Source organism: Alnus glutinosa, chromosome 1 (assembly GCF_958979055.1).
Source record: "Alnus glutinosa chromosome 1, dhAlnGlut1.1, whole genome shotgun sequence".
Taxonomy (NCBI): Eukaryota; Viridiplantae; Streptophyta; class Magnoliopsida; order Fagales; family Betulaceae; genus Alnus; species Alnus glutinosa.
Window position 1 is genome coordinate 1,801,048 of NC_084886.1, and position 20,081 is coordinate 1,821,128.

The 20,081-nt window shown below is 35.4% G+C and overlaps 2 protein-coding genes and 5 non-coding genes across 8 annotated transcripts; all 7 read left to right on the forward strand.

The window, feature by feature from the left end:
- Positions 1-376: 376 nt before the first annotated feature.
- Positions 377-11,790, forward strand: LOC133864743 (uncharacterized). 2 transcript variants are annotated; one of them, XM_062301157.1, is made up of 21 exons: positions 377-764; positions 1,201-1,286; positions 1,481-1,582; positions 2,129-2,235; positions 2,331-2,431; positions 3,061-3,148; positions 3,569-3,657; positions 4,045-4,184; positions 4,285-4,450; positions 4,557-4,692; positions 4,866-4,962; positions 5,572-5,701; positions 6,476-6,535; positions 6,620-6,738; positions 7,612-7,736; positions 8,518-8,742; positions 9,184-9,344; positions 10,158-10,321; positions 11,182-11,264; positions 11,354-11,439; positions 11,528-11,790. In XM_062301157.1, the coding sequence occupies exons 1-21, from the start codon at positions 552-554 to the stop codon at positions 11,672-11,674; spliced, it is 2,625 nt and encodes an 874-aa protein (XP_062157141.1). In that variant the 5' UTR covers positions 377-551; the 3' UTR covers positions 11,675-11,790. The 2 variants fall into 2 exon arrangements, with proteins under 2 accessions (XP_062157141.1, XP_062157148.1); XM_062301164.1 differs by having other exon boundaries at positions 4,866-4,947.
- A 2,913-nt stretch (positions 11,791-14,703) lies between these two features.
- Positions 14,704-19,301, forward strand: LOC133864759 (large ribosomal subunit protein uL22y). The gene is made up of 7 exons (XM_062301175.1): positions 14,704-14,815; positions 14,920-14,956; positions 15,079-15,119; positions 18,365-18,595; positions 18,677-18,779; positions 18,867-18,934; positions 19,050-19,301. Exons 1-7 carry the CDS (start codon positions 14,813-14,815, stop codon positions 19,116-19,118), a joined length of 552 nt encoding a protein of 183 aa, XP_062157159.1. The 5' UTR covers positions 14,704-14,812; the 3' UTR covers positions 19,119-19,301.
- On the forward strand, positions 15,358-15,486 carry LOC133859026 (small nucleolar RNA snoR74). The gene has a single exon (XR_009898692.1). It is a non-coding gene; the product is annotated as a small nucleolar RNA snoR74 (small nucleolar RNA).
- On the forward strand, positions 16,035-16,163 carry LOC133859027 (small nucleolar RNA snoR74). The gene has a single exon (XR_009898693.1). It is a non-coding gene; the product is annotated as a small nucleolar RNA snoR74 (small nucleolar RNA).
- Positions 16,717-16,845, forward strand: LOC133859028 (small nucleolar RNA snoR74). Its single transcript, XR_009898694.1, has one exon. It is a non-coding gene; the product is annotated as a small nucleolar RNA snoR74 (small nucleolar RNA).
- On the forward strand, positions 17,399-17,527 carry LOC133859029 (small nucleolar RNA snoR74). Its single transcript, XR_009898695.1, has one exon. It is a non-coding gene; the product is annotated as a small nucleolar RNA snoR74 (small nucleolar RNA).
- On the forward strand, positions 18,007-18,133 carry LOC133859034 (small nucleolar RNA snoR74). Its single transcript, XR_009898700.1, has one exon. It is a non-coding gene; the product is annotated as a small nucleolar RNA snoR74 (small nucleolar RNA).
- Positions 19,302-20,081: the final 780 nt, after the last annotated feature.

Consider the following 20,081-nt stretch of genomic DNA (forward strand, 5'->3'; position numbering starts at 1 on the left):
AAAATTCAATATAAAAAATAAAATTATTATTTAAATTATTATTTCACACAACTTTTCACAATACCAATCATTATGCACAACTTTTTAAACTTCCAATCATTTATTACCATTAAAAAATAATATTTTTTAATCTCAAAATTCAACACCCAAACATATTTTTTTACCTCGAAATTTGTAAATAGAATTAACATTCAATTTTAATTTCAAAAATTTAATACCCAAACGAACATTATCTTTAAAAATAATTTATATAAAAATAAAATATTAAAAATTTTAGATACCGGCCGGCCAGTCTTCACACTAGGTAGCCCAAGCTCGTAGAAGTGTAGAACACTGAACTAATTTATATATAATAATATGTCACAGGACAAACGCGACGTCGCTGGAGTGTGGCTGCATATGTAGCTTTCTACATATCCATGGTTCTATTCTCTTACCTAGTTTCCTACCGACTCCACTGACAAAATCCAGCATATACCAAATACACGTGAGTCATCTTCCTCCCTCTCTATTATTGTGGCTTTGGAGGCACCGATCAAGCGAGAAGGAGAATGGCGTTGAGGTTGAGTAGAGAGGACGTGCGCGGGTTCAAATTCTTGCTCGCTTTGGCGCTCATGTACGGCCTCATGGCCATGCTGGCCTACTCCGTCCTCCACATGAAGTTCGTCAAGCCGCTTGGGAACGACGCGCCTCTCGGCCGGTTCTCGGAGGCGAGGGCGGTCGAGCACGTCCGCGTTTTGTCCAAAGAGATCGATGGCCGCCAAGTGAGACGAATTCTTTTGGCTCCTTCGGTTTTGATTTTGAAAGGAAACTGTTTTCTTTTTGGATTTCAGAAAGCTTAAGCTCTTCTTGTTTGCTAAGAATGGTGAATGGAAAAGACAGAGAGCCAAAGAAGTTGATGCTCTGACTCTTTAATTTGTCGCAAAGTTCGGTTTTGAGATTGCGAATTTCATTTTCTCAGAGCTCTTGGTTTTTTTTTTTTTTTAAAGTTTAAATTTGTTGCATGGTAAATTAAATTGAATGTTAATTATATTTAATTTGGTTCAAAATTCGGGTTTAAGATTACGACTTTCATTTTCTTTCAATTTTTCGTAGTTTTGTTTAGCCACCAAAGAAGACCGACTGTGAACCATAAGATAGAAGCTGTTTTTTTTTTTTTTCAAAAAATTGTTTGGTTGTTTATTAGTATTTGGTTGACAGGAAGGACGTCCTGGTTTGAGAGAAGCTGCTCATTATATCAAAGGCCAGCTGGAAATGATGAAGGATCGGGCCGGGTCCGATATTAGGTTGGTCTACTGATTTCTAAAATGTTATGAAGTTATGACATTCATTTTCTCTGTGTGTTTTGTTTCGTTTTGTGTTGAAAGCTGCAAATTAAAGTTCGAGTTGGTCTGGTCTTGTTGTACCCAAGCTGGAGGATTTGGTTGTTTTATTTGAGTTTTAATAGTTTGCAGTGGTGCCCCAATTGCTTTATTTGCAGAGTAGATATCGAGGAGACTGTTGTTAATGGCTCCTTCAGCATGATATTCTTAGGCTACAGCATCACGCTGGCCTATAGAAACCACATAAACATTGTAATGAGGTAAGTTTACATTGTTCTGATTGAATTTGTATTGATTGTTGGAATTTGCATTTGTTAATGCTGATTTTGAAAGCTGTGTATCAATCAGCAATGAAACTACTAGGCCCCAGTCTTGATGTAAAAGATGTTTAGATAGGGATAACCTTTTACATATAAAGAAAGCCATGCGAAGCTTCATTTTTTGATGCTATTAGGTAAAAGTTTAAATATTGTGGGGAGAAAATGAACCCCTAGAACCCTGTAAAGGAAAAAAGAAAAAGAAAAAGAAAGGCAGGGGGAATAACTGTCCCTAGAAGCAATCTTGAAAGGTGGTTTAATGGGAGAAAATGACGAAGTGTCTGTACAAAGACTCAAATGATGTACAATTTTTTAAGTTGGAAGCTTGTAAATTGTACTGCATATAAGAGGAAATTCGCAAGTCTGTGTATCTTATGAGTAAATGAAGAGTTACTTTTTTCCTTAAAAAAAAAAAGAAAAGAAAGATCTTTCAATTTTTTTTTTTTTGGGTACAAATGTCACTGTGGATTAACTTCAAATAAATGGCAGGATATCATCAGCAGATGCACAAGACACTGACCCGTCACTTTTACTGAACGGCCATTTTGATAGTCCACTCGGTTCCCCAGGTGCTGGTGACTGTGGTTCATGTGTTGGTGGGTACAATGAAAATCTACACCCAATATAAATATTATACTGGCAATTCTTGCTTGATTGGTTCATATATGGTCTTTTACTTTTTCATTTGTAGCATCGATGCTGGAAGTAGCAAGACTCACTGTAGACTCTGGCTGGGTCCCTCCCCGACCTATTGTTTTTCTTTTTAATGGTGCAGAAGAGCTATTTATGTTGGTAAGCCATCATGGTACTGCTTTGTCTGGAAGCAAAATTATTTTTACTCAGCTATTATTTCTCCCTTCCCTTTTTTCCCTGGCTTGAAAGTTGTATTAAGTACGCAGTTTTCCTGGTGTTCTGTTGTTTTATTTAGGATTTGCCTCTTTATGTCAGCATCATGCTTGAAAAGGATCCTGGCTATAGAGATGCAAGTAATCAATTATGTAGATGTATTAGTTGGATTTGTTTGGATTTTAATGTGCTACACCTGTTAAAATACTATTTTGTTGCTACTTCTGTTAAGGAGGGCATATATTACAATTTTGTTTTTTTTTAAATCAACTGAAGCTGGAACTGCCTCATGCTATCCCCTGATTAAAGTTCCTTTTTCTGGGGTGTGAGTAAATGAGTTTTAATTAGCAAACAGAAATAGGTGTCACGGGACCTCCTAAGCACTTCTGCATGAAAAACAAAACCAAGTTAAACAGTAGAACGCCAACCATCACAATTTCTGCTAGCTGATCATATAGTTAATTTGCATCTGAAGATTCCTTCTTTTATTTTTATTTTTCCTGCGATTGGCTCTCTCACATACATTTAACTATTTAAGCTTATGAAGTGTTGTTTGTTCACATTTGCTGTTTCAGGGTTCACATGGCTTCATAAAGACACATAAATGGCGTGATACAGTTGGAGCTTTTATAAATGTGGAAGCATCTGGTAGTGGAGGTCCTGGTAGGATATGGTCCAATGCTGATATTATTTTCTGAAAACTTTTAGGTTGTATGCGTAATGTGACTGTGTGCAGGAGTGCTATTCTGCAACTAACTGCTTGGCATAACTTTTCCTTTTGGTGGATAACTTAGAGAGAAATCGATGACCTAGAAAACATACAAACCAACAACTAGGATAATTAGATTACAATGTTAGACAAAGAAGATCAATCAAAGTTAACTGTATTAACAATAAATATTAACATGTGCTTGATTTCCACTCCTGATTACATGCTTAGTGAAATAGAGGAACGATTAATAAATTGAGAATTGTTTTCTTGTTGACAGAGGATAAGCACTTTAATTTCAACATCTCTTCCCATTGTATATTTCTTTTTTGGTGCCATAACACACTGCTGATTATGTGTTCTTCAATAAACAGACTTAGTTTGCCAATCTGGACCTGGTTCTTGGCCTTCTGATGTCTATGCCCAATCAGCAGTATACCCGATGGCACATAGTGCTGCTCAGGTTTGTTCTTTATTTATTTTTTGGAATAACTTTCTTATAATCTTAAATTCAAATCTAGGTGGTGTAATTGTCATTTTAATGATTCATGAGGAGCGCTGAATATCAACTTTCATGATGATGTCAAAACAGTACAGCTTTTTCTCATTTCCGCTTCAACGATTAGTTGCATGATTTTTTTTAATGTGTCAAAAAGTTTTGCACTGAGGTTGGAGCAATGCATTATATTTACACTCTTTCTTCAACCTCAATTTTATTATTTTCTTTCCTTGTGTGTGTGTGTGCGCGTGTGTGTGCTTTTATCCCGTTTACATTTTAATGTGCTTTGCCTGCAGTAGTCTTCTGTTTCAACACAACTGATTGAATTGAGGATCTATTTGTTATATGCAGGATGTTTTTCCTGTTATTCCTGGAGATACAGATTACCGAATATTTTCCCAAGATTATGGCAACATTCCTGGGCTGGATATTATCTTTCTCCTTGGTGGTTATTTTTATCATACCTCCTATGATACAATGGAGAGACTATTGTATGCATTACATCTGCTATTTTGGTACAGATTTACTTAATTGGAATCTTTATGTATTTTGTCCTTAAACACTTCCTCTTATACATCCAAATGTCTTCAGACCTGGAAGCATCCAAGCACGTGGAGAAAATTTGTTCAGCATGATTAAAGCCTTCACCAATTCTTCTAAGCTACAAAATGCCCATGATAGAGAATCTTTTGCTGCTACTTCCAATGGATACATGGATGAACGAGCTGTTTTCTTTGATTACTTAACATGGTTCATGGTATGCTTTTAATATGTGGTTTATGATCTGATTATGATGCATTAATTGTCTTAAGTGATGAATAATATTGCTCCTTTCTGGTTTTTTTTTGTCATGAATCTTTCAGATATTCTATTCAAGAAGAATGGCCATGGTACTTCATAGTATTCCTATTGCCATCTTCCTTACTATGCCCTTCTTTTTGTGTTTACTGTATTCTGGATCGCGATCTTGGTTTGCAATCTTCTGTGATTTTATGCGAGGTAAATGGTCATCGCTGATTTCTATTTAAAAATCTATGGCTGTCCTTCCATGTTCTTAATTTTATTATAATATTTTCCTGTTAAGAGTTTTGGTTCTCTACTCTATATTTAATATTTAATGTTGGCATCACTTGGAGATTTTGGATAACTTTGTCAAATTGTTAATTTTTCAGGAATGCTGTTCCATGCTACTGGGATTATACTTGCAATTATTATTCCGATTTTATTTTCCATCCTAAGGTTGCTGTTCTCTCGGTATGCGATGAGCTGGTGGGTTGATATATATCTTGATAAACTTTTGTCTTGTTAATATTGTTTTTAATATTAAGCTAACTAGCTTTTTTATTGTCCACGATTTTTTTTCCCTTTTAATAGGTGTAGGTTAATGAGTTTGAGATACCTTATAATAATTGATAAAACTGTATTTAGTTGTATTTTATTATATTCTATCTCAAGGCACCTCATTTCAGCCAATGAAACCTGTTGCTATCAATGAAGGAGCTCTTCCTTATACATGATGATTCCTTTCAGTTTCTATGGTTTAACTTGTGACATATTATGGCTATAAGGAAGTCATGGCTAAATCAAGTGACCTAGTACTTAGTATGTATTATGTCAGGCTTGACCCTGCCTTTAGAGATCTAGTAGGATTCAGTTAAGCACAAAGTGATAAAGTACTTGCATGATTCCAAATGATGTATTTAAATAATATGGATTGTTTTTGAATTCCTAGCCGATGTTATGACATCAAACTTCTAGAAACCTCTAGAAATCAAACCCCAGCTCTTTGGAGAGCCTCTAGTTCCTTTTGAAGATAAGCTTTTGCACTTTATCAGTGCATTTGCAAGTTTCTTCTTGACATGCTGGACTGAAATACAGGTTTGCTCATCCATACTTGGCTTTCATGATGTTTGTCCCTGGTTCACTTGTTGGTCTGTTGATTCCAAGAATTGTTTGGAGTTGCTTTCCCCTCTCTCAAGCTGTTTCAGTTCCTAAGACATCAAGAGAGGTACACTTCTATTAAATGTTTTTCATATATTCCTAAACTCAGGCCAAGTTTATCATATTTTCTTTCATAGAGTTTTTGGGTAATTTACACTTTCCTTCCATAAACTATCATATGTGTATTACTTACTCCCATAAACTTTGACCCGGTGCAACTTGGACTCTATTTCGAAGTTCGGTGTTAGTTTGTCTCATTCATCAAATAAGCCGTTAAGTTGGAGCATGTGAAATGACTAAATTGCCCTTGACAAGCATCCTTATTTTATATATATATAACAGTCGACTCTTTTTTCACATAAATGGAAAATTTAGCAATTTCACATATTTTTCCTTCCAACTTAATCATTGATTTTGACCCCCAGAGGGGGGGGGGGTGGGAGGAGGAATTAACTCTGAAACTTTAAAATAGGGTCTAAGTGCTCTGAGTTAAAGTTTAGTGGGTAAAGGTCATAGTTTATGGGGAGAGTGTAATTTAGCCTACATTTTTTTTTCTTCCATTTTTATCTTTCTAAGTGCCTTGATGTGCTCTCTCTTTTTTTTTTTGTTGGTAATTTGTAAATTTCATCAAACTTTGCTGTAGTGGATCTTGCTAAGATTTATCTATTTGGTTATTTCCTCTTAGTGCACATGGTATGCAATGCCAAAGTGTCGGACATGCCATTATATTTCAAATTTGACTTAAATCTATTTTGGTGGGATCCTTCCCTGCTTAGAGTTTATAGACCTATTGCAGATGCTTAATGTAGTTGTCTTAGCATTAATCTCACGTGTCTTGTAGGAACTATCTGACGAAGCTAGGTTTTGGGGAGCATTTGGGTTTTATGCAATAATAACTTCGGTATGTATTGGCTACTGTGATTAGTTTTATTGGTCCGATGTAGATATATTGCAACAGATGTCTAAAGAACCTTCATAAAAGCAGGCTTATCTTTTAGCTGGTCTGTATGGGGGCTTCTTGACTTTTTTCATTTCCGCTTCGATGCTTGCCACATGGGCTTCCTTTTGCTTGTCAGTCAAATCTTATGGATGCCAATCACTCAGGTACGCGTCTCAATGGTGGTCAGTTTGATTCCCTTCTTTTGCGAGCCATGTGCATTTTTTCTAGTTGGTACTTTGAAAGTTAATTATGTTATTGTTGATTTCCAAGTGTTTATGTGTAGAAGAACTCCCAGTTTATTGGGCAAATGTCTTGTTTTGGCAATTATTGCAAAGGTTGTTTCTCAGATTCCACGCTGCATTTGGCAATTTGTTTAGCTTAAATGTCGAATGGGCTTCAGCTCAGCCCAAAAAGGAGAATAGGTATAAATGTTGGGCTTCCCTAGGGTATTGTTTTTGGCTCGTAAGCTTGGGAACCTTGTACTGGAAAGTTAGGTAGTTGGCCTCTTGGAAAACAGATTATATATCTCTAGTGGGGATGATGACATTTGCCAGATTCTCAAGTGCTACGATTTGTACCTAAATAATTTTTTTTTTTATAGGTATTTTGTACCTAAATAATTCTTGACAAGTTTTGCCAAAATTGGTGAAATGATTGAGAAGTTCCAAGGGACTTTCTTTGTTGTCGTCAGAGTATGGGACACAACTTCATTGGTGGTTGAATACCATTTGTGTATAAGGCTTTCCATGGTTCTGAACTCATATCTCTCTGTAAACTTCATGAATAATAATTAATTGAATTGCATAATTTTTGTATTGTTCATATATATCAAAGTACTTCACGTTAATGTTGCTGGTGGTAGAATTTCATATATGGTAAGATTTTTTTTATTTACTGTTAAATGTAAATATGTTCTAGAACCACTTTTCATTTAAATTTTTGCAAAGAACTGTTGCACCACGCCATGTCTTTTGTTCTGGAAGGAATTAATTAGTAGCATTTTGAACATTGTGATATGATTAAATTTGTTTTGTCAGATCAACGGTGTTTTACATGATACCTCTGATTCCATGCCTTATATACTCTGTTTACTTCGGGGGGTTTCTTGCTCAATTTTTGATTGAGAAGATGGGCATGATGGGTGCTGTTCCACCCCCTTATGGTTAGTTTTTCTGAACTCTTATCTTTTTCTCACTGTTAATTTATTGATTAACCTTTCACTTCCAACAAACATACTATTCTTGAGACATGAGCAGTAGCAAGACTGTTTTGCTTAAAACAGAACACACTTCAGTCTTTTGATCTAGTGGAGGATACAATTCTGGTTCATTAAGTATCCATATATTTTTTAGCCTCTAAGGTATTTGGCTCTCTTGTATACTTTTCGTGTACGAGGGCTTTGCCATTTTCTTTCTATAAAATTATTATTATTCATAAAAAAGAAAAAAAAGCATTTATATATTTTGAGTGAAGAGTTATGCATCCATCGAATCCTGTTTACTGTATATTATTAGTTGCTGGGCTGCAGTAATCAGTGAGTACTTGGTGGATGTGGCAGTTAAAGTTAATTAAATGGATGTTTCCACTTGCTTGACAAATGAATCCTACCTTAAAATTAATTTTCTTTTTATTGGGAAAAAACTCATGTATCTTATTCACAACTTGTAGGCTCTGATTTTGTTTATGCTTATCTTATGAAAGTCCTGTGTCGTTTAACTTTTTATGATATACCTTTAAGCTGTCTTATATAAGGCAGTTCAAAGTTAAGAATCTAGAGACTTTATTGTGCAATGTTTAACCACCTAAGCATTCATACAAAATAATGACAATAGTAGTGGAGTTGGTAATGATAATAACAATAACCACAAGAATAATAATAATCATGATTATAGTAATAGTAGTAGTAGTAGTAATGATAGTACTAATTAGGTCTTTGCTTTCAGGGTATTTTCTTCCAGATATAGTAATGGCAGCAATAATTGGAGTTACAACTGGCTGGTGTGTGGGGCCCCTCATACCTATATGTGGTCATTGGTTAGCCAGGTCATCAATTTTGCAATTTTTGCTGCATCTTAGTGTGCTTGCCTTGGCTCTGTCATCGCAATTCTTCCCATACAGCAAGGACGCGCCTAAGAGGCTTATCTTTCAGCATACATTCCTTACTGCAGGTACTGAAGCTATCAGTTTTTATTTGTTGAATGAACCACAGATCTATTTGGTTCCTATTTTTTGGGATACAGAAAACTCTTTTATATTCACAAAAACAGAAAACACTGCAAAAGCTCTCTACCAAACAGAAACTATATTTAAGAAATTGTTTGTGAAAACAATCTGTTTTCAGATAACATTAAAATGGGGCTTCCTGAAACTCTTATTTTATAATTTAAGAAAAACATATCCATGGAAAAAATTTCAGAAAATGCTACCAAACAGACCTGTAAATTTCAATAGGTTTTCAATGTCTGTCAAGTCAAATACTATAATACTTAAAATAGAATTACACTTTTAGCCTATGATGTTTGTTATACTTAAAAAAATAAAAAATAAAAAACCGCTTCTGTTTGTTATATATCATCTGAAAATTTTGTTTTTACTTCTGGGGTTGACAGATGGAAATCGGGTTGTGGACTCTACTTATGATCTTTCTGTAGTGGATTCCAATTCTTTACCTTTTGTTTTCAAATATGCACCTGAAGTGGCAAACGAATTGCAAATTAGTTCGGAGTTATCTTTCGAAACTGCAGCGTTGTCTCATCGAGAGACTTGGATGGTATGTGACTATTAAAGTTTCAAGTCACTGTTATGTCAAATGTACGATTTAGATGGTCTTGTATGCCTTGGAAAGGCATAAATAATGCCTTTTCTGATTCAAACTCTTAATGGCTGGTTTGTCAAATGTTCCCTCATGCCAGCATGGAAGCAATGCATATACCTGCATCAAAGTCAACATTTTTTTTGGGAGATATGAACAATAATAATGGTCTTATTAATATGCTGATTTCCTAAAAAAAAAAAACAATTCTCTCTCTTTCTCTCTCTCAGTCAACATTTTTTTTTGGGAGATCTGAACAATAATAATGGTCTTATTAATATGCTGATTTCCTAAAAAAAAAAAACAATTCTCTCTCTTTCTCTCTCTCAGTCAACATTTTTTTTTGGGAGATCTGAACAATAATAATGGTCTTATTAATATGCTGATTTCCTAAAAAAAAAAACAATTCTTTCTCTCTCTCTCTCTCTCATATACTAGATTTGTCAACCAAATGTTTTGTTGCAACAAATGGTCATGGCATTAAGCAAAAGATGATTTTACTCCTCAATTGATACTTAAGCTGCTCAATTGATACTTAAGCTGGTCTTCTGAACACACTGGTCACAACAAAAAAAACAAAAACTACTGGCACAAATATTGAGGTTTGCTGTTCTTTTTTAAATATGTAACTGTGATTATATGCTCACCAAGGGATAAGTTGCATGACTTGAAGTAATTGCTACTTTCAATAGACTGTTCTGTGTTAATTCTAAAATTATTGGTGTAATGCGTGAAATCTAAAGCTATCAAGAAGATCTCTTTCTTTTGCAGGCACTATTTCCAGTTTCTTTTTTGTTCTCAAGAATGTTGAAGTTCCCCTCGCAAAGTGATGATGTTCTGAAGCAGTATAGATATCTCCCCCATTTGTCTATTTATAAGCCACAAACAATTTCTATAGAAGGATCTCGAAGAGTTTACTTGGAACTTTCATTAGGGTGAGTGGATTGAAATGCATGTGCTATCCATGAAATTGATCCGCATATACATCCACAAACATTTTCATGTGCTTTGGATTTACAACTCCAAAGTATTGAGCACCTTTATGGGCTGACATGGCCATAGTTAAATATTCTAAGTCATAAATATTTGTGCTTTTCATATTTTCACAATTAAATCATGTCGATTTTCTTCAAACAAAGTTGCATGTTTCAAATATGGTGGACTTGTTTTCTGGAAGACGATATGTTGCTTATCTGTTTTGCACAACATGTGGCTGTTTGTATCCCTGTAATCTTGTTTCATTCTGGTATAACTTTATTCTTCTACTTTAAGATGCTTGTCCACCTGCATTTGTATTTTCAGTACTGCATTATTTATGATGTGATCTCTGATGACTTTAGAAGTCGATTCTTTTTCTAATACATGTTGGTGCATGATTTATATGCGCACCCAAAAGTAGGGGAAGAATTAAAGCTTATGACAAGGTTTCTTCTATGAATTTATCTGTCAAGCAAAACAAGTTCAGTATAAATTTGTTTTGACCTTAGGATTCTTGTTGCTGTAGATCCATATAAATCACATACCAGGCATGTGAAATGCTCATTGCAGTAGTTGAAAGCTATTTCTTTACATGATTGAAACAAGTGAACAAAGTTAAGCTTGGAAGTGGACCTCCCACTCTTGCTTTCTCCATATCCACCGGGCTTTAACACGTGTTATGCCATTACATAGATGCACGTAAATGGTCCGTTAGTTTGTTTAGAGATGTGGTTGAAAACACAGGTTTTCATGATGCATTATAAATTACGTTTCAGTTGTAAGGTTTAAATACCTTAATGTGTTGTCTTCCTTTCAGTACCTTGGAGGAGGTTTGGGTTACAGTCCTTAACATTACTGGTCCTTTATCCGGTTGGTCATTTGCAGATGGTATTCTTCCAGGTATGAAAATTCCTTCACATCCCACTTTGGTTTTGGCCTAAATACTTCACTTTGTTGTAGAAATTTTACCCTTTGTGAAACCGGTACAGCTCCTGAAACAATCGGTGGTGGTCCGCCTTCATATATATGTAGACTTAGTGGAGCCAGCCGTGAGAATTGGACCTTCTGGTTAGAGGTAAAGTTTGGCCACTGTTTAGTTTCATCTCGTCCCTATATTTTCTTGTGGCCATTACTAATCATGCTCAACTTTGTGGTTTTCACAGGCCAGCAGTAGTGAGGAGGATTTAAGAGTGGAAGTTGCTGTGTTAGACCAAAATTTATTCGATCCGGCAAAGAAGTTGAAAAGCCTTTTCCCGGACTGGGTGGATGTTACTGCCTATTCTAGCTTTATGTCCAGTTATATCTTTTAGTTTCACATTGGCAGGTTTCCTTGCATAAATACCAAAGAAGGGCTGGCCCTGCATTGGTTGGAAAATCACTCTTGAATGAGATAGTTTAATAAAATCAATATCAGTTTTAGAATTCATTCGATGCTTCGTTCTTCTCTATCTTCTTACCTAAAAGGCCAATAGCAGGACCGGGCCCCATTCCACAAAACTAGGATATTGGCCGCAATACCAAAACAGGATTGGCACTCGAACTCTCGAAGGGATATATAGCAGCGCTTTTCCGGCCATGTTCCCTTTTCGGCTCAAAGCCACGTTTATTTCTTTTACAACAATGCTTTCGATTTTCCATTTTTTCATTTAGGTTCTGTTTAGTTTGGTGGTGTCAAAATGTGTGATTTAAAAAATTACAATTTCAAAATATGCAATTTTTAAAAATGCAGAGTTTGACTTTTAAAGTCGTAGCTTGGTTTTAAACGCATTTTATTGTCTACGATTGTTCAAATTGTCATTTTTAAAAAACTTAGTCTGAATGAAATGATTTTTGTGATTTTTTATTTAAAAACATAATTTAGATGTGTGAAATGACATGGCCAAACGAACTCTTAACTACTTTGGATTATCTCAATGCACTGTCTCTTTCTTATTTTATGTCACAATAAAAAATCATAAAATTACGCAAAATCTTGTCAACAGATTATAGTCATCGTAAAACTTGTTCTGAATATTTAAAAATTTCTCAACTTTTTACACCATTCTTGTACATCTTGTCCTGTCAACAGGTCATGATAATGAGAAATGATAAACTTACATCTCTTATATATCTTTTGTACATCTATATACAATAAAGTTTTAAATTTACCATTGAATTTATGGGGCCCAATGTGGGTTTCATGAATTTAAAGGTAGATTTAAAAATAAGATGTACAATAAATGTATAAAAAAAATATAAAAATATCATTTCTCCAAGATAACCTCACATTGATTGTCATTCTGACTCTAAACGCAAACACCAACAAATCACAGCTTTGGAACAACCGACTTCAAAGCTTGTCATATTGCCATTTTGCATGGAAGCCATTCAGACTTTTAGCCAACTTCTGTAAAGTTCTTGCATTATACATAAAGAAATGTATTCGAAAAGCACTACACAAAGCATCACATGACACTTTGAAACATGTATCATCGTACAAATAAATGCATTAATAAACAGCCTAAAACGCAAAATACTCAAAATTACTTTCACTTTTATGTCACGTCAAACAAAAACCATTAACAAACAGAGCCAAATATGTCTTCATTCTCTCCTAAGTTAGATCACGTAAGTTTTTACTTTCTTTTTCTAAACTGATTATGTGGAGTATGCTCTTTAGCTTATTTGGGATAAGACTAATCTGCACGGTGTAGAAGAGTGGGAAGAAAAATACCAACCATCGATATTTCATTTTTAGTAATTTACTCAAGAGTTTCTAAGGGAGCTTGAGCTCCCGATTTCACCTAATTCCATACTTATAGGAGCCATGGTGTCATTTGATTCCAAAGCGATTAGCAATGTTAGAATATATTCAAAATATATTATGAATACATTTTGGATAATACAATTGAATCACCACAGAGAATTATAGAGTTCTATTCTATAAACTTTTCTTTAGTTTGTTTAAACAAGCAATAAGCATTAATGCTCACTTGAGAGAGTGCATGCAATTCTTACCGTTAGGCTTTTCATGTACGGCTCTAAGTGAGTATGGCTGAATGTATTATTATAGTCACGCACAAGTATAATAGCTAGTTAGCTATAGTTGGTGTCCCACAAGGATGGAGCAGACATTTTAATGAGAGAGGGCCAAATTTTATTTTATTTTATTTTATTTTTTGAAGTTGGGGTTAAAGTATATATATATAAAGGCGAATTCTAAGTAAATTAAACATATCTCTATTTTGATATTTTTATTATTATCTTCAAATAAAAAATCAATAAACAAAATTAAAATGAGTTTTTTGAAAAAAAAATATATAAAGAAAACCGCTGTCTGGCTAAAGATTATAAGCTTATAAGCTTATAATTGAATAAAAGCAAAATCAATATGAGAAATGTTGGAGTTGCAAATGAAGTCAATTCCAAGCCTATAAGCCCACTCTCCTGGGCTTATAGTCAAGCTTTGGGGGGTTTTTTAGATTATAAAATCCTTTCAGGCCAACGGTCAGTAGATGGTTACTGTAAATTATTTTCACGAAAGCTAACATTTCTTCTATCTAATCCTGGAATTCTATGCCATTTAATCAATTTGTACTAAAAAAATGTCTAAATAAAAGGTACGCGGCAGAACAGCTCTCTCAACAATTTTTGATTTTTCAAGAAATTAGGGGGAACACAAACACTTTTAACAAAAAGCTATTTTTAATGTAACTTGCGTTTTGTTTTTGTAGGAATTAGACACAATCAGATATAAACATTTATTTACTATGTATTAAAATAACAAAACATAGAAAGATGGTACGAATATGTATTATATCTTATTTTAGGACATTTATGTATGAATAATGCTACATACTGCACCCTTATTTTATTGTCATTTCATTGATCTAATAAAGTAAGGTGAAATGATAATATAATATGTAATATTACTCTTTATTTATATATCGTGTCTTGTTTGCGTAGAAACAAGACCTAAACTGGATTAGTTTTTTTGTTTTAATTTTGGTTTTTTGTTCCTTTTTTATAATTATTGGGTAGGAGCTAACAATAATTGAATTGTCTCGGCTGGCAAGTAAATATACTTTCCATATTATTAGTTGAAGTTCAAATTTCTAGATTGATTTAGTATTTAAGTTGGAATAACTCAAATATATGAGATTTTTCTTTGCGTTAACATAGTATAATATTGTGATAAATTATGCTTAAAAGATTTCTCATAATTATTAAAAAAAATATAAAAGAAAAAAGGTAGGCCCAATCACATGCTTTTTGTTTTAATACTGAATTAGCTGGGCTCTCAACTCAAGCCCGGCCCAAATAAAGGCCACTAATACATTACCCATTAGGGTTTCATGTTTCACCCTTTATAAAACGACTCTACCGCCTCCTGTTCTACTCTCTGCTGCTTAAGAGCAAATCAAAGCTTCACCTAGGCAGCTGCACCTTCCTCATCGTTATCAGCCGCCATGGTATCCAGAATGCTCTCTTTCTTTTCCTCTAATGCAACAAAAAGCACAGCACTTCCTCTGAATCTCCGCTAATCTAAACAATCTGACTGTATTTGGTTTTTCAGGTGAAGTACTCCAGAGAGCCCGACAACCCCACCAAATGTAAGTACCATTTTCATTTTTACGCTTCTGGCTACCTCAGGTTTTCTCGTATGTTGGGTTTTTGGTTTCAGCGTTTATCATTTCAGATCTGATAGTTTGTTTCATGTTTGAATTTATTACAGCCTGCAAGGCCAGGGGCTCCGACCTCAGGGTTCATTTCAAGGTACCTACTAAGATTTGTTACTGTTTGACCTTCAACTTTTTTTGGTTGGTGTTTAAGTGTTTATGGTACTGTTTTTTATTTCTCTCTCTGAGGTAATCTTATATTATTGATGGAAACACGAGGTTCTGTTGTTTTAGGTCATTGGTTTGCGATAATCAATGGCGTTGATGTTTTTATATTACTTGCTGCCTTTGTTGGTCTAAATTGTTTACGGTTGTTTTGGTGTTCATACCTGATGAAAAAAGCAGGGGTCTGTTGCCTCTGTGAACAGGCCTCTCGTAAACGTCAGGGATATCAGTCTCATTGTTATTGGGTGAACCTCTGTTTGTTGTTTGTGATTGAAGGTTCAGTAAATGATGGAACATTTAGTATTTGGTTTCTAAAACTGTTTAGATTTCTGAACGTGAATGAGTATACTAGTTTTCATTTTAAGATTGGTTTAAAACCTGATGATAAAAGCCAATTTGAGGTCTTTTTGCCTATCCCTTTTATCTCTAGTGGTGGATGATCACATTCTATGAGCACCGACACTTCAAAGCCCAGCGTTTGACATGTTTGAGATACGGATATAGTTCAGACACATCTGGATTTTTGTTCAATATATGTCTGTCAATTGAATTTTGAATTCGAGATAGGGGGACTTGGACACTGGACAGCTCATAGTAAGGATTGGGGAATTTTGGAGATATTGGGCTTCAAGTCTTTTCTTGCTCCTTTGTTGGGCTTAAGGTTGATGATTATATATTGTTTGCTGCCTTTGCTGGTCTAAATTGTGTTTTTTGCAAGTTCAAGTCTGTAATTTTGTTGTGTATAATTTAAAGTTGGTTTATGTATATGTAAGATGTAGAAATTTTGTTGTTGTGAGGTCTTGTTCTGCTCCTTTCTTTACAGTCATTTTGGTGTTAATACCTGATGATAAAAGCAGGGGTCTGTTGCCTCTGTGAACAGGCCTCTCGTAAACGTCAGGGATATCAGTCTCATTGTTATTGGGTGAACCTCTGTTTGTTGTTTGTGATTGAAGGTTCAGTAAATGATGGAACATTTAGTATTTGGATCTAAAACTGTTTAGATTTCTGAACGTGAATGAGTATGCTGGGTTTCCTTATAAGATTGGTTTAAAACCTGATGATAAAAGCTAATTTGCGGTCTTTTTGCCTATCCCATTGGTCTCCAGTGGTGGATGATCACATTCATGAGCACTGACACTTCAAAGCCCAGCGTTTGACATGTTTGAGATACAGATATAGTTCAGACACATCTGGATCTTTGTTCAATTTGTGTCTGTCAATTGAATTTTGAATTCCAGATAGGGGGGCTTGGACACTGGACAGCTCATAGTAAGGATTAGGGAATTTTGGAGATATTGGGCTTCGGGTCTTGGATCTTTTTCTTGCTCCTTTGTTGGGCTTAAGGTTGATGATTATATATTGTTTGCTGCCTTTGTTGGTCTAAATTGTGTTTTTGCAAGTTCAAGCCCGTAATTTTGTTGCGTATAATTTAAAGTTGGTTTATGTATATGTAAGATGTAGAAATTTTGTTGTTGTGAGGTCTTGTTCTGTTCCTTTCTTTGCAGTCATTTTGGTGTTAATACCTGATGATAAAAGCAGGGGTCTGTTGCCTCTGTGAACAGGCCTCTCGTAAACGTCAGGGATATCAGTCTCATTGTTATTGGGTGAACCTCTGTTTGTTGTTTGTGATTGAAGGTTCAGTAAATGATGGAACATTTAGTATTTGGTTCTAAAACTGTTTAGATTTCTGAACGTGAATGAGTATGCTGGGTTTCCTTTTAAGATTGGTTTAAAACCTGATGATAAAAGCCAATTTGCGGTCTTTTTGCCTATCCCATTGGTCTCCAGTGGTGGATGATCACATTCTATGAGCACCGACACTTCAAAGCCCAGCGTTTGACATGTTTGAGATACAGATATAGTTCAGACACATCTGGATCTTTGTTCAATTTGTGTCTGTCAATTGAATTTTGAATTCCAGATAGGGGGACTTGGACACTGGACAGCTCATAGTAAGGATTAGGGAATTTTGGAGATATTGGGCTTCGGGTCTTGGATCTTTTTCTTTCTCCTTTGTTGGGCTTAAGGTTGATGATTATATATTGCTTGCTGCCTTTGTTGGTCTAAATTGTGTTTTTAAAGTCTAGTCCGTAATTTTGTTGCGTATGATTTAAAGTTGGTTTAGGTATATTTAAAATGTAGAAATTTTGTTGTTGTGAGGTCTTGTTCTATTTCCTTTCTTTACAGTCGTTTTGGTGTTGATACCTGATGAAAAAAGCAGGGGTCTGTTGCCTCTGTGAACAGGCCTCTCGTAAATGTCAGGGATATCAGTCTCATTGTTATTGGGTGAACCTCTGTTTATTGTTTGTGATTGAAGGTTCAGTAAATGATGGAACATTTAGAATTTTGTTTCTAAAGCTGTTTAGATTTCTGAACGTGAATGAGAGTGCTGGATTTCATTTTTAGATATGGTTTAAAACCTGATGATAAAAGTCTAGTTGAGGTCTTTTTGCCTATATGAGCACCGATACTTCAAAGCCCTGTGTTTGACATGTGTGAGATATGGATATGGTTTGGACACAGCTGGATATTTGTTCAATATGCGTTGGTCCATTGAATTTTGAAATCCAGATAGGGGGAGTTGGACATTGGACAGCACACAAAAACTATTAAGAGAAATGTTTTGTATTTTCAGTTTTGGTACTTGAGGGTTCTATTTGCCGCACTTCTTTGTTTCTTGGGAAGGGAATAAGGTGGTAAAATTTTGGAGATATTGGGATTAAGGTCTTTGATCTCTGTCTTGCTCCTTTTCACTTCTTTTGGACTTCATTAATGAAGCATATATTTATTCTTGTTTTCATCTTTTCTGGAACATGAGTAAAAAAGCAAGGCCCTTTTGCCTATAGTGAAGTTGGCTAGTAAGTTTTAGGAAAATTACTTGCATTATTATTGGGTAAACCTCTGTAGTTGTTAGTGACTGAAGGTTCAGTAAATGATGCCAGATGCAATTTGCAGTGATTGTCTTGCCCTCTGAAATGTTGTAATTATCCTTGTTCTTAATTTCTCTGTAAGCTGGACCTTAGAATTGTACTTTGTTTGTCAATTGAGACTCAACAGGATGTTGAACTTCAATTAAATTTGTTATTTAATGTAATGTATTAGTTAAGTTTGTTTTAATTCCTTTTCTTGTATGTACTTTTTTATTCTTATTGTGTTTTCTTTTGTGTCTACCCATAGAACACTAGGGAGACTGCCTTTGCCATCAGAAAGTTGCCATTGGTCAAGGCTAAGAGATATTTGGAGGATGTACTTGCCCACAAACAGGCGATCCCCTTTCGACGCTTCTGCCGTGGTGTGGGTCGGACTGCTCAGGCGAAGAACAGGCATTCAAATGGACAAGGACGCTGGCCTGCTAAATCTGCTAAATTCATCCTAGATTTGCTCAAGAATGCTGAGAGTAATGCTGAGGTATGTTACTTCTGCTTTTCCTTTTTTAGTGTCTTGTTCGGCCTCAGTCTTAACTAATATCCTGTACTTAATATGTTCCAGGTGAAGGGTCTGGATGTTGATGCTCTCCACATATCTCACATCCAGGTGAACCAAGCACAGAAGCAAAGGCGTCGTACCTACCGTGCTCATGGAAGAATCAATCGTATGTTCCGAAAGAATTCGATGCTATATTTTATTTATTTCTATTTATTTTGGTAGTTTATTTTGAATTGCGTTATTTCCCTGGCAGCCTACATGTCATCTCCTTGCCATATTGAGTTGGTTTTGTCCGAGAAGGAAGAACCTGTCAAGAAAGAGGTAATTCATCGTTATTGCTTCAGTGTATAGTTGAAAAGGTGGTAATGTGCTGAAGGATTGGAAATTGTGATTGCTTTTTTGTTCTGTTTGATTCTTATGTGCCCTGGTTTTGCAGCCTGAGAGCCAGTTGGCGACTAGCAAATCTAAAAAGTCTCAAGCTCTACGCAGCGGTGCTTCCTCTTGAGTGGCAGTCGTAGAACCAACAGTTGAAACGGTGTCCCCGAATTTGTTGCTACTACTCTTTTGCCTTTTGATGGGAGTCTTGTTTATTGTCATATAGAATGAGCTGTTATTTAGATGATTTGAATGACTTTTTTTTCCCTTTCAAACTCTATTTAGTTCAATCGTCATTGAGATTTTTCTTGGAGATTTGTTGTTTTATGCCTAAGAATGCAAGAGTTTTTATACACAACCCCCCATTAGAGTTTTCATCAGTTTTGCCATCCCTGCCCTGCCCTTGGTTCTTTACTACTGCGTTCTCACCATACTTCAGATTCGGCTTTACTCATATCATATTCCAGGAAGTGTGATACACATTTTGTGGCATCGTGATTTAGTCCAAGTCTTTATGGCAAGAAAAATGGCAGTTATAGTGGGGCTTTTTACCTAATCGATTGGTCGCTCATTCTTATTGAATCCATGGTTTTTTCCCTCTCTTTTACATCGAAACTTTGCTTTTTGATATGTTTATTCCCCGTTCCCTCTGGCCGTACATTGAAGTTGTGATATCGGCAGAGTAAGAAGAATAGAATTGCCGTTTTCCTACCTGAGGGAGATGAGTAGGAAAGTTTCTTTATTAAAAGAACCTGCTGCAAAGGGCGTGTTGCGGAACAAAACTGCGGGACATACAGAGAAAAAAAAACCAGAAAACAGAAAGAAAGCCCACACAACTGTTAAGCTATTGATGCAGAAACATGTCTCAAACCCAAAACCAACTATCAGAATAGTAAAAGAATCATCCAACTTACTGCCAAGAGGCTATTAGTTTTATAGTTGATCTTGTCGTCTTGCAAAATTGACTGGGCCTTGCTTGTGAACGTGGACGGCGTTGCTGTTGAACTTATTTTATTTATATGGAATAGTTATTTTAAAAGATACAACTATTCTTTTGAAAAAGAGAGTATGTTATTATGAACGTGGACGGCGT

What these genes read in the sequence shown, in the direction of transcription:
- LOC133864743 (XM_062301157.1), top strand. Translation starts at nt 552, where the DNA reads ATGGCGTTGAGGTTGAGTAGAGAGGACGTGCGCGGGTTCAAATTCTTG. An exon ending in CGGGCCGGGTCCGATATTAG is followed by an intron (nt 1,287 to 1,480) that starts GTTGGTCTACTG and finishes CTTTATTTGCAG; the next exon opens with AGTAGATATCGAGGAGACTG. An exon ending in GCATACATTCCTTACTGCAG is followed by an intron (nt 8,743 to 9,183) that starts GTACTGAAGCTA and finishes TGGGGTTGACAG; the next exon opens with ATGGAAATCGGGTTGTGGAC.
- LOC133864759 (XM_062301175.1), top strand. An exon ending in GCCCGACAACCCCACCAAAT is followed by an intron (nt 14,957 to 15,078) that starts GTAAGTACCATT and finishes AATTTATTACAG; the next exon opens with CCTGCAAGGCCAGGGGCTCC. An exon ending in TGCTCATGGAAGAATCAATC is followed by an intron (nt 18,780 to 18,866) that starts GTATGTTCCGAA and finishes TTTCCCTGGCAG; the next exon opens with CCTACATGTCATCTCCTTGC.